The sequence below is a fragment of the Aethalodelphis obliquidens genome, unplaced genomic scaffold, assembly GCF_003676395.1.
Source record: "Aethalodelphis obliquidens isolate GAN/ISIS:26980383/991018 unplaced genomic scaffold, ASM367639v1 scaffold5, whole genome shotgun sequence".
NCBI lineage: Eukaryota > Metazoa > Chordata > Mammalia > Artiodactyla > Delphinidae > Aethalodelphis > Aethalodelphis obliquidens.
The window spans coordinates 1,332,188-1,346,583 of NW_020837949.1; the positions used below are offsets into that span (position 1 = coordinate 1,332,188).

Consider the following 14,396-nt stretch of genomic DNA (forward strand, 5'->3'; position numbering starts at 1 on the left):
CGCCCCTCCCCCCTCCCCCGTGCTTTCCCTACTTGGATGCCAGGGCCCTGGACTCTCCTCCTCCATCACCAGCTCCCCCTCTTCCCCACAGCATCCTGATGTCAGGGGACCCCAGGGACCAGTCTCTGGTTCTCTTTCTACACAATTCATTTAATCTCACGCGTGTTTAAGTTCCTTAGTGTCTAAAACGACTTCATCCTTCTAAATGCTCAAACCAAAAGCTGGTATGCATCCTTGGCTTTATTTTCTGAAACCCCACATCCAGTCTGTAAATCCTGTGCACTCTAGTTTCCAACCAACTTCATGACACTCCCACTGCGATCACCATGGCCCAAGACACCATCATTTCTGGAATGGACCACTGCTGTCTCTTACGGATCCCCGTCTCTGCAGCACACTAGTGAGAACGTTCTAGAAAAACATAAATTGGAGATGCAGGGTGGCAGGGGCTATTCCAGATGAAAAGATTCAAGAGACATCCAAGGTTATGTGTGGTCAATTAGAGTTTATTTTTTAAAAAGAAGAAAGAAAGAAAAACAGCTATTCAATGTAATTTGAAAACAAGAGAAATTTGAAAATGGACGTAGTATTAGACCAACCTGAGTCATCTCTAAGTACAAGGGCTGCTATTACTGGGATTGTCAAACTAGACTGGTTTCCTAGTGACAGTTAATATTACTCTCAATCATTTTTAAAGGTGTACTAGTGAAACGCTTGTTTGCAGGAGTGTCCTTTGGGGAGACGGCCACTTAAGTATTTTGGGAGTGGGAAGTCACTATGTTACTTTGACATGACTCAGCAAAATGTTAACAGTGGTCAACAATGTTAAAAAGAGTCGACTCTGGATGGCAGGCAGATGACCGCTTACTGTGCCACTCTTCTACTCTTTTATGTTTGAAAATTTCATAATAAAAACATTATAAGAGTCAGGGAAGAAAGAAAATTCCAGTCATGTCACCCTTGGCTCAGAACTCTCCTCTGGCTTCTCTCCTCTCTCAGCATGAAAGCCCAAGTCCTAAAGAAAGTACCTTCCAGGGCTTCCCTGGTGGTGCAGGGGTTAAGAATCCGCCTGCCAATGCAGGGAACACGGGTTCGAGCCCTGGTCCGGGAAGATTCCACATGCCACGGAGCAACTAAGCCCGTGCGTCACAACTGCTGAGCCTGCGCTCTAGAGCCCACGAGCCACAACTACTGAAGCCCGCGCGCCTAGAGCCTGCGCTCCACAATGAGAGAAGCCACCGCAACGAGAAGCCCGCACACCACAACAAAGAGTACCCCCCCACCCCCGCTCGCCGAAACTAGAGAAAGCCCGCGTGCACAGCAAAGAAGATCCAATGCAGCCAAAAATAAATAAATAAAAAAAAGCAAGTCCCTTCCAGATCCTGGGATGTGCCCAGAGGGTCCTCCCTCTGCCTCCCCACCAGAGCCTGGGGAGACTCTGGTCCCTGCACAGCTGTCCATCCTCCCCGCTCAGGGCCACCCTTCCCGCCAGACTCTCCAAAGTCAAACTACACCCCCAAATTTCAACCCCCCTTTCCTCCTTTTATCCTCCTCATTATTTACCGTTTATTTCTGTTACATAAAGATGTTCCTATGTTACTTATTCTTGCTTATTCTCAGTCTCCCAGAAGACAGTCTCCAGGAGAGCAGGTCCCTTCTCTGCCTGTCACAGTCACATGCAGTGCTGAGAACTGGGCCAAGCACTTAGGAGGAAGCCCATAAACTTTTTTAATCAACGAAGTTATTAACTGATTAGCCAATCCCAATTCTGTTCCTAATGGATGCTCACATAAGAAAAAATGTAAGTAATGTCAGTATTCATTACTTTTAAAAAAAATTATCTTTATTTTCAAAATAAATTTACTGAAGTTGATAAGCAGCTGTTTACAAACAGTGTTAGCACTAAATAAAAACGACAGAAAGTGTGTACTCTGAGAGCTGTACTAGATGCCAACAATGACCTCTGCACCGTTAGAGCCCTGAGCCCTCAATGGTGCTTCCAGTGCCCAAGGAAAGGCAAAAAGACGGCTCTGAAGGATGGAGGTGACCAGGAGACCATTTGCTTTTAAGCAGAGGTATACCCATCAGTCCAACCACCCAGCAGAGCACTGAAATACTGGGCCTGGAAGGACCAGTCTCATCCAATATTCCTCACTTTAGAATGAAGCTGAAAACGAGATCCAGTAACTTGCGTCATGCCCTAAGCTAGCAGGACACAGAGGCAGCACTAGAATCCAGCCTCCTGACCTCTACTTCATTACTGTACTGACCCGAGTTCCACTCATCCTCAACTCAGGTGCCATCGACTTCCGTGTTATCTGTTCATTCAGGTATTTTATACACAATGAGGTACATCATCTCTTTCACATGAAACTACTTTTCTAGCTCTGAAAAAGTTATCTTAAATTCCCATGGAGACCAAAAGAGTGGAAGAAAGCACACGCCCCCTCCTCTGGCAACCTGCCAAAGCACCTGAAGTTCAATGCCCTGCACGCAGCAGGGAAGACCATTCACTGGTTTATTAACTTCACACACGTGAAATAGTTTCTAACAGATTTCTACTCTAATTTTACTTTGTTAAAACTTCATTCCTCCTCTAAAGGAACCAGCTTCCTTAGAGAAAACAGCCCCAACCTGGGGCTTTCAGGGGAGGTGTTAAATAGGGCCCAACACAGTGTGGTCCCAGAAAGCAAAGACCACTAATGGGGCTCTGATAAGGGCTCCCTCTACCCAGCATTTAAAAATACACGAGGCCTGACTGAGACTAAAGAGAAAAGGAGGCAGGGTCTTCTTCAGAAATAAAGCCAACTAACAAACACTGAAGAAACAACAGAATTAGAAAAATCAGCATTTTATAAACCATGGATATAACAACTGATTCAGGCGTAGATCATCAAATGCAAAAACAAACCACTGGGTGAAAGGTGGTACTCTAATGACACGGAAGGAAATGTACCTGCACAATAGAGAGAGGAGTTTTTACTTTCACTCAGCCTCACTGAGAATGGGCTGTGTCTCATGTGAGGCACTAGGGCTCTCACAATTATCTGCTATGAAGCATTCTTGTTGAACACGCTTAAACTGAATCAAGTACAGCCCGATGTCAGTGGTTCTCATGGGGGCAACACTCGGCAGTGTCTGGAGACCCGTGTGATCAAGCGGGTGCAGGGCAAGGATCCTGCTAAACCCCTACAACACGCAGGACCACGTGCACAACACAGAATGGTTCAGCCCCAAACATGAAGACGGTGTGGTTGAAAAACTCTCCTCTAGAACTGACAGCCAATTTAAAGGAAAGAGAGGAGACAAAGGAATAAGTGAAACAAATGGAGCCTAGGATCATCAAAACAGAGAAGATATTTTTGAGATAACTGGGGAAATGTGAATGTGGAGTGTGTATACCACATGATATTAAGAGAATTACTATTCATTTTCTTAGATGTGAACATAGCATTACGGTTATCAGAGAGTGTGCTTTCTTAGGAGAAGCACAGTGAATCGGGTGAAGCGTCATGATGTCTGCAACTTACTTTTACATGCTTTAGAAAAACAACACACTGTACGTGTGGAGAGAGAGAGAAAGCAAATGTGGCAAAATGGTAACTTTTGAATCTAGGTGGAGGATATATGGTATTCTTTCAACTTTACTGGTGTTAGAAATTTTCCAAAACAAAAAGTTGGGGAAAACAAGGAGAAATTACATTTGGATTTATCATCTATTAAAATTACTTGCTAAATGAATACCTTCGAAAGGACATTAAGTGTCCACAAACTACAACCCGTGCGCGGAACCAGCCACAGGCTGCGTGGCTCTCAGGTGAAGGGTGCTCCTGACACCTTTAAAAGCTTGTGAGAAAAAACACAGTATGCGTAAGAGAGGCCACACTTCATGCCATCTGGGTGTTTACAGAAAACGTTTGCTGACTCCCGCTCCAGCGAATCAATGCGTACAATGTGTTTTTCAAAGTAAAAGTTTTTCCAAGAAATAAAAGGGGTTTGAAAAAAATAAGATTTCTTGGGATTGGTGATCTTCCAGACTCTCTCTCTTCATAAAGGTTCTTCTCTACCTTTAGTCCAGCTCAGGATTCTGGAAGTCAGTTAACAAGGCCTAGCTCTGATAGCAATCCTAAATAAACCTTACTACATGCAACTTCCAGAAAATTAGCTGAAATTATATTAAAGGGTCAGAATCATTTGAAAGTTTGCTACTGTGCAGATATCAGCAATTTTGAGAAAAACAGTGAAGATGTTAATTTGTTTTCTCATTCAGGTACTACTGCTCACATCACCTAAATGTGCTTTGTAAACTGAATCCAGCAAAGTCATGGAAGTGACTTATTTCAAGTCCACACATAAATCACAAGAGCCTGATGAAAGGCCTGCTCTAAAGAGCCTGTCCCCAGGGTAGCGACCCTAGGAGAATGGGAGCCCGCCTCCTCACAGCAGGAGTCCTTCCAGGTGGCCCATCCACTCGCTAGCAACCAGGACCCCTGATACCCCACAAGATAATTCCAGAGCCTACCTGAAAGAAAACATCATCTGGAAGGTATTTATACCTACATTTTAATTTCTACAGGGAGAAGAATCACAGGAGTGAAAACTGTAATACATAGAACATTCCAGTCTCAAAAAGGAAAAAAAGGGGAAAACCACTGTCACAGACATTGAAGACCAAAGGGTATATTCCTCTAGACAAAGTGACCACCACGTTGCACAAGTTGCTGACAACGATGGGTTTACCTGCAACAGAGGCTCATCAACCTCTTTATTTGAAATAAGCACGTAAGTCTCTCAGATCCATCCAACTGCTGGACAAACAAAGAGCTATATTTAATTAGGTTCTGATACATCCATATCTGAAAGAAACAGCAAAACATACAATTATAACTCTCAGTCCATAAAAGCTAATTATTTACTAATTACAAACATACCAAAATTTCCTTAATTGGTAAATACTTAATCAAAATAATCGAAACATGCTAAGAAGAAGTAAATCTTCTAAGTCAGGTTTTAGGTAGTAGCACACACGTCCTGAACCTTCCACCTTAAGAAAGCACATTGGCACGGAGTTAAATTACTACATTTATCACTAAAAGTACTTAAAACTCATGTAAGTGTGAAGCAGAAAGTTCATTTGCAAAACTCAGCAAACCACAATAAAAACATACGAGAATCACAATCTCAATCATAAGTTATGAAGGATAACAGTTCCTTCTTTTTACCTTTCTCCTCTGAGTTTCCAGCACCTTTCCTGTGGATACTCTCCTTCCCTAACTCAATGAAATTTCGGTAGAAAAGGCAATCATTCAGTCCCACTATTCCCGATAAAAGGCCAGGTGTGTAGCATGTGAGGCGAGAGATGTGTCACTTAACTAGACAGGAGGAATCCTATCACAATGTTTATACAAACCATCGCAGTGTGCACCTGAAGTATCTTACAATTTTATGTGTCAATTATACGTCCACACGGCTGGAGGGAAAAAAGGTCAGAGACGCGTCTGGATGACCAGAACCCCCGCTGTCCCGGACACGGTGATGGGCCATCGCGGTGGGCAAATGCTGAGTTAGATTTCTGTCGAGCTCCCATCCAGGAGGCCTCTCTAGTGTGGATACAGCTACCGGAAGTGATTTTGAAAGCACAATACCAAACAGGCATCTCTTATACTTCCTCTACGATATTTTTGTTGCTATTTGTTCATTTCATGAGACCCATTTAGAAGCGTTAAAATTAAGACAGCTTCTTAAATGTGCCACAGAACCTTTTCTTTACCTGTCATTTTTACAGAGTTTCTCCTCTGAGAGTAACACTTATTTGATATAAAATGTTATCAAACAATTAAAGTACTAACACATGTGTTTTGCATGATAAATTCGAGTGTGTCCTAACTCGGGTGGAAATAACTCTGAGACCCAATCCGAATGTTAATTTACCTACACACAATCTTTCTTCTTGAGGTATTTGGAGCTACTTGTTCCTATTTTCTCAGGAACCAGTATCATACAAATGTTTTCTGCACTATGTGACACGCAGTTCATTCTAGAATTTGTACTGAATACCCATTAACAAATAAAACTAGGATGTACAGTAACTGAACATTATAAAAATCTGAAGGCCAACTGTAGGAAGTACAAGAATAAGGCTGTAAATACATTAATCAAGTAATTACGTTTCAACGACATAAAAAAAAACCTCAAAGCACTTTATTTGAACACTTTCTGGACTGGTATTTTTTTTTTAATTGAGGTATAGTTGATGTACAACATTACATGCTTCAGGTGTACAACACAGTGATTCACAATTTTTAAAGGTTACCCTCCCTTTATAGTTATTATAAAATATTGGCTATATTCTCTGTGCTGTACAATATATCCTTGTAGTGGACTGGATTTTGATATTGCTTTTTACATTCTTGACAAATGCACCAATATCATCCCCAAAGTTCTAAGTACATTAAACATCTGCTTTGCCTAACTTTTTGTTGTTATTTACTAAATTCAGATAAGTACAGTTTCAAAAACTTTCCATCTTATCCATCCTTTCTCAGGAAGTTAACTGAGGCTATATATCAATAAAACAAGGGAGTAAACCAAGAAAGCAAAAAGATATGGAATCAGGAAAGAGGAACTGAAACGGAAGCAAAGCCAAGCGGAGGTTTTCCCAGGAACATGGCAGGCATGGAGAGCAACCACTCCAAACTGTGCAGCAAGTTTCCAGGACGCAGAAGGAACAGCTCAGCGGGGAAAGAGCACCAGTGACCTGACCCTCTAGTCACGGAAAACTGTACTGAGAATTATTTTACTGTCAGGAGGTGGAAGAAGACTTTATCATAAAGAGACTCAAAGATAATTAAACAGAAATGACACAACAATTCACTCTAGAGTAACTCAAGAAAACTGTACACAAAAGAAAATACCATCACGGTACACTATTTTAGCGACCATATTTACAGTCATTACAATAAAAAATAAATCAAGGGGGTGGGTGAGGAAGGGAGAGCCATATACGCACACTTTTGCACAGAGCACCTTAGAAGAACTATTAAAAGTGGCATCACGCCTGCTCTTCAAGTAGGAATTAGGGTCCTTGAAGACGGGCAGGAGACCTTCCCTCCACATAGGACGGATTCATTGTTCTTGCATTTTTCTGTGCAAACTAAATAAACCATCCAGTCTGCTTTCCTCATATAAACCAGGGTTGAGGACCCGGTTAATTCTAATCCCACACAGGGCCTGCAGGACTGGGCGGCTGCGCCACGTCCAGAAAGCATGCAGGAACCACTGACCAGACCTCAGAGCGGGGCAGAAGCAGTTCTCCAAAGGGAAGGGTGCTCTGGAGAGACAGAGGACTGACGGCCCTTCTGACTGCCACGTGGCTGTGCTCCACGTCTGACCTTCAATCTGCAAGGTCAGAGTACATGAGGAAGGAACAGACTGCTCCAGAAAGAGAGCCAGATGACCTGCTGCTGTACGTTTCTCATTCTTCTTCTCACAGGCTTCAGATAGAAAGCCTAGAAAGAGCCTGCCTTCAGGGGACACGGGCTCGAGCCCTGGTCCGGAAGATCCCACATGCTGCGGAGCAACTAAGCCCGTGTGCCACGACTACTGAGCCCGCGCTCTAGAGCCCGCACGCCACAACTCCTGAGCCCAAGTGCCACAACTACTGAAGCCCGTGCGCCTAGAGCCCGTGCTCCGCAACAAGAGAAGCCACCGCAATGAGAAGCCCATGCACCACAACGAAGAGTAGCCCCTGCTCGCCGCAACTAGAGAAAGCCTGTGCCCAGCAACGAAGACCCAATGTAGCCAAAATAAATAAAATTAATTAATTAATTAATTAATTTCAAAAAGAGCCTGCATTTAAGGAAAGCCATCTTTACTGCCTCTAAAGATTTATGGAAAGTTCTTCCCATGGTCCAGCCCGGCTCAATACAGGAAGCAACGTTGGGTGTTAAAGCCAAACACCAGATAAGCGATAAAGTATTCCTATGTCTTCTGTACTTACAGTCCACACAAGGATCCTTCTAGTACGTACGGTTGGAGCATGGAAGACTTACTTTTCACTGTATACCCATGTTTTAATTAGAAATTTTTAATCCAGGTAAATAAGGATGTCTAAGAATAAATACATATTTAACCTAATGAATCTCAGTATTTCCTGGGAAAGTGGACACAGTAACAAGTTCCACTTTATAAAGATGATTCACCCACGTATCTCCTCCGTTAACACACACCGGTCCTCATCACTGATAACATCAAAACCTACAACATTTTTTGAGTTACACAATTATATTTTAGATGTTTCAAGAGAGAGGCCCTAGAGTTCCGAGATTTACATTTCAGTATTTACAGGTAACAAACAGGCTATGACGCTGAGGATGCACGTCCCAGGGATGCAGGCACAGGGTGGAGGGTTCTGTGCAAAACAAGGTGCTGCCCGTGCGGACTGGGCAATGGGGGCAGCACAACAGAGTAGCCTACTGTTTCTTATATGTGAAATTTGCCTTAATGAAAACATGAAAAAGCCTACTGAAAATCTGTATCGATTTTTAAGAGGTAAAACATTATCACCAAGACGACCTATCACCACTGGCTGAGGAAGTCACAAGGGTGAGACGCGCTGGAGGGGTTTCTGATCCCATTAAACCAAAAGCTGGAAAACACGTTAACAAGGGTTAGTGAAAATGTAGCCAACACTCACCAAGCGTTTTGAGTCTTCATTCTGTTTGTAAAAAAACAGAAGCTGCCTCACCAAAAGGGTGAGGGTGGGGCCACTGGCGATGGAGAAAGCGCCACCGGACTGGGACAAGCCGGCCCGGCGATCAAATGCACTCCTCTGGATGGAATACTGAAAACAAAACAAGACATAAAGACAGGATCACACGATCGTATGGTCTAAATGGTCACTCAGTGTTTAAACTGGAGTAGTGGAAACGGACAATTAAGATTCCGTTACTGAGAAGTTATCATTGGTAAACGGTTAATGAAACCCGAAAAGCCTGGAATGTAGTGACAGAGCCATGAACGCCCTATGCAGGAGTCTTCCATCACCTCCTTCTACTGTGATCTTTAGCCGTGGTTTGGCCTATGTTTGCATTTAATAATTTAAAAATCACCAAAAAACTCATCTGTCTATAAATCTTTATATAAACTAATACAATTAACTATTGGGGAAAATACTATTATCCACATTAACTTTCATTAAACAAGTACACACAAAAACACATACAAAATGAATTCCACTTCTAAGAATCCAAGGCCATATTTAAAATAAGCTCTCAGGGCTTCCCTGGTGGCGCAGTGGTTAAGAATCCGCCTGCCAACACAGGGGACAAGAGTTCGAACCCTGGTCCGGGAAGATCCCACATGCCGCGGTGCAACTAAGCCCATGGGCCACAACTACTGAGCCTGCGCTCTAGAGCCTGCAAGCCACAATTACTGAGCCCACGTGCCACAACTACTGAAGCCTGTGCGCCTAGAGCCTGTGCTCCGCAACAAGAGAAGCCACCGCAACGAGAAGCCCTTGCACCGCAACAAAGAGTAGCCCCCCGCTCGCGGCAACTAGAGAAAGCCCACGCACAGCAATGGAAGACCCAACGCAGCCAATCAATCAATCAATCAATCTATTAAAAAATAAAAATAAATAAAATAAAATAAGCTCTCTCATACCTTTCTAATTCCTTCTCAGTTTAAAAACAAACTTACTTGCTGTTTTCTGTCTCTATAGCCTCGAATAAATGACTGGATAATTATTGCATTTTTCAATCTTCGTCTTTCTTCCTGAATAATGCAGGGAGGAGGGAACAATGGGTCAGGATCAGTGAAAATGACAAATACTAGTTCAGACTCAAAAAAAAAAAACAGCTACGTAATTCACGTACCACAAAATTCACTCTTTTAAGTGTACCATTCACCAATTTTTAATATACTCAAAGTTGTGCAATCATCACCACTGTCTAATTTTGGAACATTTTCATCACCCATCCCCAATAAAACCCCTGTACCCAGGGGTTTTACCCAGTCATCCCTCATTCTCTGTCCTCCCACCCCGACCCCCCACTGCTGGCAATCACTAACCAATTTTCTGTCTATATGGAACTGCCTATTCTGGACATGATGTACAATGGAATCATAATATGTGGCCTTTTGTGTCTGACTTTTTTCACTTGGCATGATGTTTTCAAGCTTCATCCACGCTGTACCATGTATCAGTACGTCACTCCTTTTTATGGCTGTTCCACAATACGGATGTCTCATTTTGTTTATCCACTTATTAACGGATGGACATTTGAGCTCTTTCCACTTTGGGCTATTATGAATAATGCTGCTGTGGACATTCATGTACCAGCTTTTGCAGGGACATAGGTTTTCATTTCTCATGGGTGTATATCTAGGCATGGAATTAACATTTGAGGAACTGCTGGACTGTTTTCCAAAACAGCTACATTATTTTACAATTCTACCAGCATAGAAAGACTTCTTTTTTTAAAAGTTTTTGTTTTAAGTATTAAAAAAAAATACAGACAACAGAAGCACCTATTTTAAAGGTCACTTTGTTTCCAAGCAGAAAACTCCAATTTTTATCAACTCGACTCTGTCTTTAAAACTTTCAGGATAGGGAGGGTGGGAGGGAAATGCAAGAGGGAGGAGATATGGGGATATATGTATATGTTTGGCTGATTCACTTTGTTATAAAGCAGAAACTAACACAACATTGTAGAGAAATTATACTCCAATAAAGATGTTAAAAAAAAAAAACAAACTTTCAGTGACCCAGCAAAAATATATATTCTTCATCATCATTATAACCACTGCAGCTAACAGTGTTTGAGAGCCTACTATGTGCCAGCCCTAAGAGAGACACTTCACATGCATTCATACAATAACCTTACAGGTGAGCATTACTCCTGTTTTAAAGACACAGAAACCGAGACTTCCATAAAGATTAAGTGATGCCAAAAGATATGAGTCAGAGAGCAAACTCAGGTGTGACACGAAAATCTGTACTGTCTTATCACATGACAATGTTTCACATCTTCTATGAATGCCACCTACCAGGCTTGAAAGGCACATACACATTCACGCAATCTTGGGATTAGAGAACATACCATCAGGTCACAAAAGTGTACTTTCTGAGCTTCAAATGGTTACAAGGGAATCCTTGAGCTTAAACCTAGTTTGGGAATCTATTCATAACTATGATGACTCTAACAGCACTTAATTAAACACTCATATAACATCCCATGCATTTTCAAAACACTTATTTTTACTCATTCAGCTGTCTGCTGGGGAAGTCTCAGGAGCACTCCCGCTCTCTGGCAGGTGCGCTGAGGACAGGTGAGTGAGTCCTCACGAGGCCTGGAGGCCAGCTTCACATTAGCTCATCCCTGTTTTAAAGGGGATTCATCCCTCGCCCACTGCCTGCCGGAAGCAAATGCAACACTCTCCAAAAAGAAGAGGCCATATTCTAAGCCTGAAGATATCGCTTCAGTTTGGAACATACAATGTCCGGTATTCAACCAAAATAACCAGGCAAAGACAAGAATTTAAAATCAAGAGGACAAACAATAAAAATGAACCCACAGGAATTCCAAACACTGGAGAGGAAACATTATCTTTAAAAATCTACAGTTACGTGCAAGAAATGAAAAGACGAGAGAACTGGGAAATAAAAGAATCAAAGAAAATTCTAGAACGCAAATAGAAACTGAAATTCAGAACTCAGTGGATGTACTTAACAATCAGACATCACTAAAAGAGATAATTTGTAAATCAGAAGTTAGAACAAAAGAAAATAGCCAAACCAAAGCATAGGTATTCAAAAGAATAAATATACCGAAAAGAGTACAGGAGACACACGGGACATAATGCAAAGGTCGAACACCTCTGTCATGTGAGTCCAAGAGGAGGAGGAGAACGAGGATGGAGCAGAGGCACAACTGGGAGAGGTGGCTGATTGAGAATTTTCCAGAAAAGATAAAATACACCAACCAATACACACTTCTCCTGTTTGAGCAGTGGTTTTCAAGTGAGGGCAACTCCCGCCGAGGGAACGTTCGGTAATCTCTGGAGACATCGTGGTTGTCTCAGCAGGGGTAGGGAGTGTTCCAGCATCTAGGAGAGGCCAGGGACGCTGCTAAGCACCCTGCAGTGTGCAGGACAGTCCCCACGACAAGGAATGACCTGGCCACAATGTCAGAAGTGCGAAGGTTAAGAAGCCCTGCCTGAGCATCTGTGCGTCTGCTGTTCCCTTGACCAAGAATGCCCTTCTTCCAGCTTTCCACAGCTTTTCTTTTCCATCCTTCGGAAATCCGCTGGGCTCTCACCAGCTCAGGGACGCCTTCCCTCACACCCTACATCCAAAGCCGACCTTCCAAGTCCCCACCTCCGGATCCTGGGGAACACCTGTGCTCCACCGCCCAGCAGCAGACACACTGTTTCATTCCCTGTCTATATACCCAGCCAGCAGAAAAGTACCTGGAACATAGCAAGCTCTCAATTTATATTTGTTAAAGGAATGGATGAATTATTAAAAAACAAAACAAAAAATGACCTAGAAAAGCAGGCCATAGGACACCACAATTGCTGATTAATCAACAAAGTAAAGCCATTTTAAGAAATTACCTCCGAAAGATAAAATGTAAAATAAAGACTAAAATGCCAAATGTCACTATAGCTCCTTTCATTTATTCAGCTTCTTCACAAATAGTTAAGATAACTTGCCTTGACAGGCAGTTTTCTCCTTTTGCTTGACAAAACATGAACACTATACACGAAGACTTTCTACACCTTCTGGAAGCCGTATCGTAAGCAAGTAAGTGAACTGAAAGCCTATTTTCTCCCTCTATTCTGGAAACTGCTCTTTTAGTCCACCTTTCCTACATTGGTTCCAGAATAGATGACCTACCATAAAATCCAACAAATCCAGAAATGTTTCTGAAATTTAACATGCATATAAATACTTAAGTCATGTCACATATAACATACATGTATCTAATATATAAAACAGGAAAACCAAGACTTATTTAGATGCCATGGAAAACGTTTATCTACAGGGACTATTACAAAGCTGTTCTTACCTCCCTCTTTCTTCTTTCTTCCTGAGTACGATGTAAAAGAGAAGCCTTTTCTTCCTAAACACAAAAAAGAGAGAAAAGATAAAGGTTATAATTTCAAACTCTAAAATACTCTCATACAAAAATTATAGAATGTTGTGACCCAAAGGATTCTAGAGATCATCCAATCAAACCGTCTGACTTCGTAAGAAATCTGAGGCACAACAGGCTAAACGGTTCCCTCACCCCCACCCCCACCCCCGGGGCACAGATCTAATTGTAGTATTTCAGTTGTTTTCTAAGAATAAAATCTGATTTCCTTACACACACGTTAGTTCAGGTAAAACCGGGGAGATCTGAGTAAGGATCAGTGCATTGTATCAAGGTCAATATCCTGCTTGTGAGCACATACTACAGCTTTGCAAAATACAACCCCCAGGGGAAATTAGGCAATGCAAACAACAGACCTTTCTGGATCATTTCTAACAGCTGCATGGGAGTCTACAGTTATCTCAATAAAAATTTCAGTGAAAAAAATCAATCTTTTATTGTTATCAAAATTTTTAAAATTCTTTTCATCATAAGTAAAACTATATTTCGAATAAAATTACTTGATATGTAGAAGGAAGTGAAATAACAAATGGGAAAGTTAAACATTTCAAATAAAATAAAAATACTTACAGACCACCCTCCTCCCGCCCCAGAACCATTCCAGTCTATACTGTATGGGCATTTTATTTTTGTAAATTTAATCCAAAATAAAATTAAAGGCCTAAGACATCAACATATAAATAATTAGAAAAATTAATAAACCTAAATTTCTTAACACAAACATACAACTCATCAGAATAGAGTCAGAAAGTAATGAAGACAATTTAAAATAATACTTTGATATGTGAAGGGAATACATAACATGTAGAACGAAAAGTTTCTGACAAAATTTTCAGCCAAAGAAATAAATCCTCCAGATATTTTCCATTACAGAGAATTTCATTTCTTGAACTCAAATAAAAAGTCTTTATCTATCACATGTCAAAGGTCAGAAAAGTATTTTGTTTTTAACTGATTAATTAAAAGGATGAGGAGCAATGGAAAAATCTAAAGTAAAGAGTGCTCAGAGGGCTTCCCTGGTGGCGCAGTGGTTGAGAGTCCGCCTGCCGATGCAGGGGACACGGCTTCGTGCCCCGGTCCGGGAGGATCCCACATGCCGCGGGGCAGCTGGGCCCGTGAGCCATGGCCGCTGGGCCTGCGCGTCCAGAGCCTGTGCTCCACAATGCGAGAGGCCACAGCAGTGAAAGGCCCGCGTACCGCAAAAAAAAAAAAAAAAAAAAAAAAAAAAAATGCTCA

At 42.0% G+C, this 14,396-nt stretch overlaps 1 protein-coding gene across 7 annotated transcripts in view; it reads right to left on the reverse strand.

The window, feature by feature from the left end:
* The window catches only part of UBE3C (ubiquitin protein ligase E3C), a 117,255-nt gene that overhangs the window by 79,834 nt on the left and 23,025 nt on the right, over positions 1-14,396 (reverse strand). For 4 of the 7 annotated variants that reach the window (XM_027101371.1, XM_027101373.1, XM_027101370.1 and 1 more), the window contains 4 exons: positions 13,074-13,127; positions 9,700-9,774; positions 8,696-8,842; positions 4,741-4,856 (listed from right to left, as the gene is read on the reverse strand). In XM_027101371.1, the coding sequence (XP_026957172.1) occupies positions 4,741-4,856; positions 8,696-8,842; positions 9,700-9,774; positions 13,074-13,127 (392 nt within the window). Of the gene's footprint in view, positions 1-4,740; positions 4,857-8,695; positions 8,843-9,699; positions 9,775-13,073; positions 13,128-14,396 lie in introns of those variants that run through there. The other 3 variants (XM_027101375.1, XM_027101374.1, XM_027101376.1) reach the window with 3 other exon arrangements.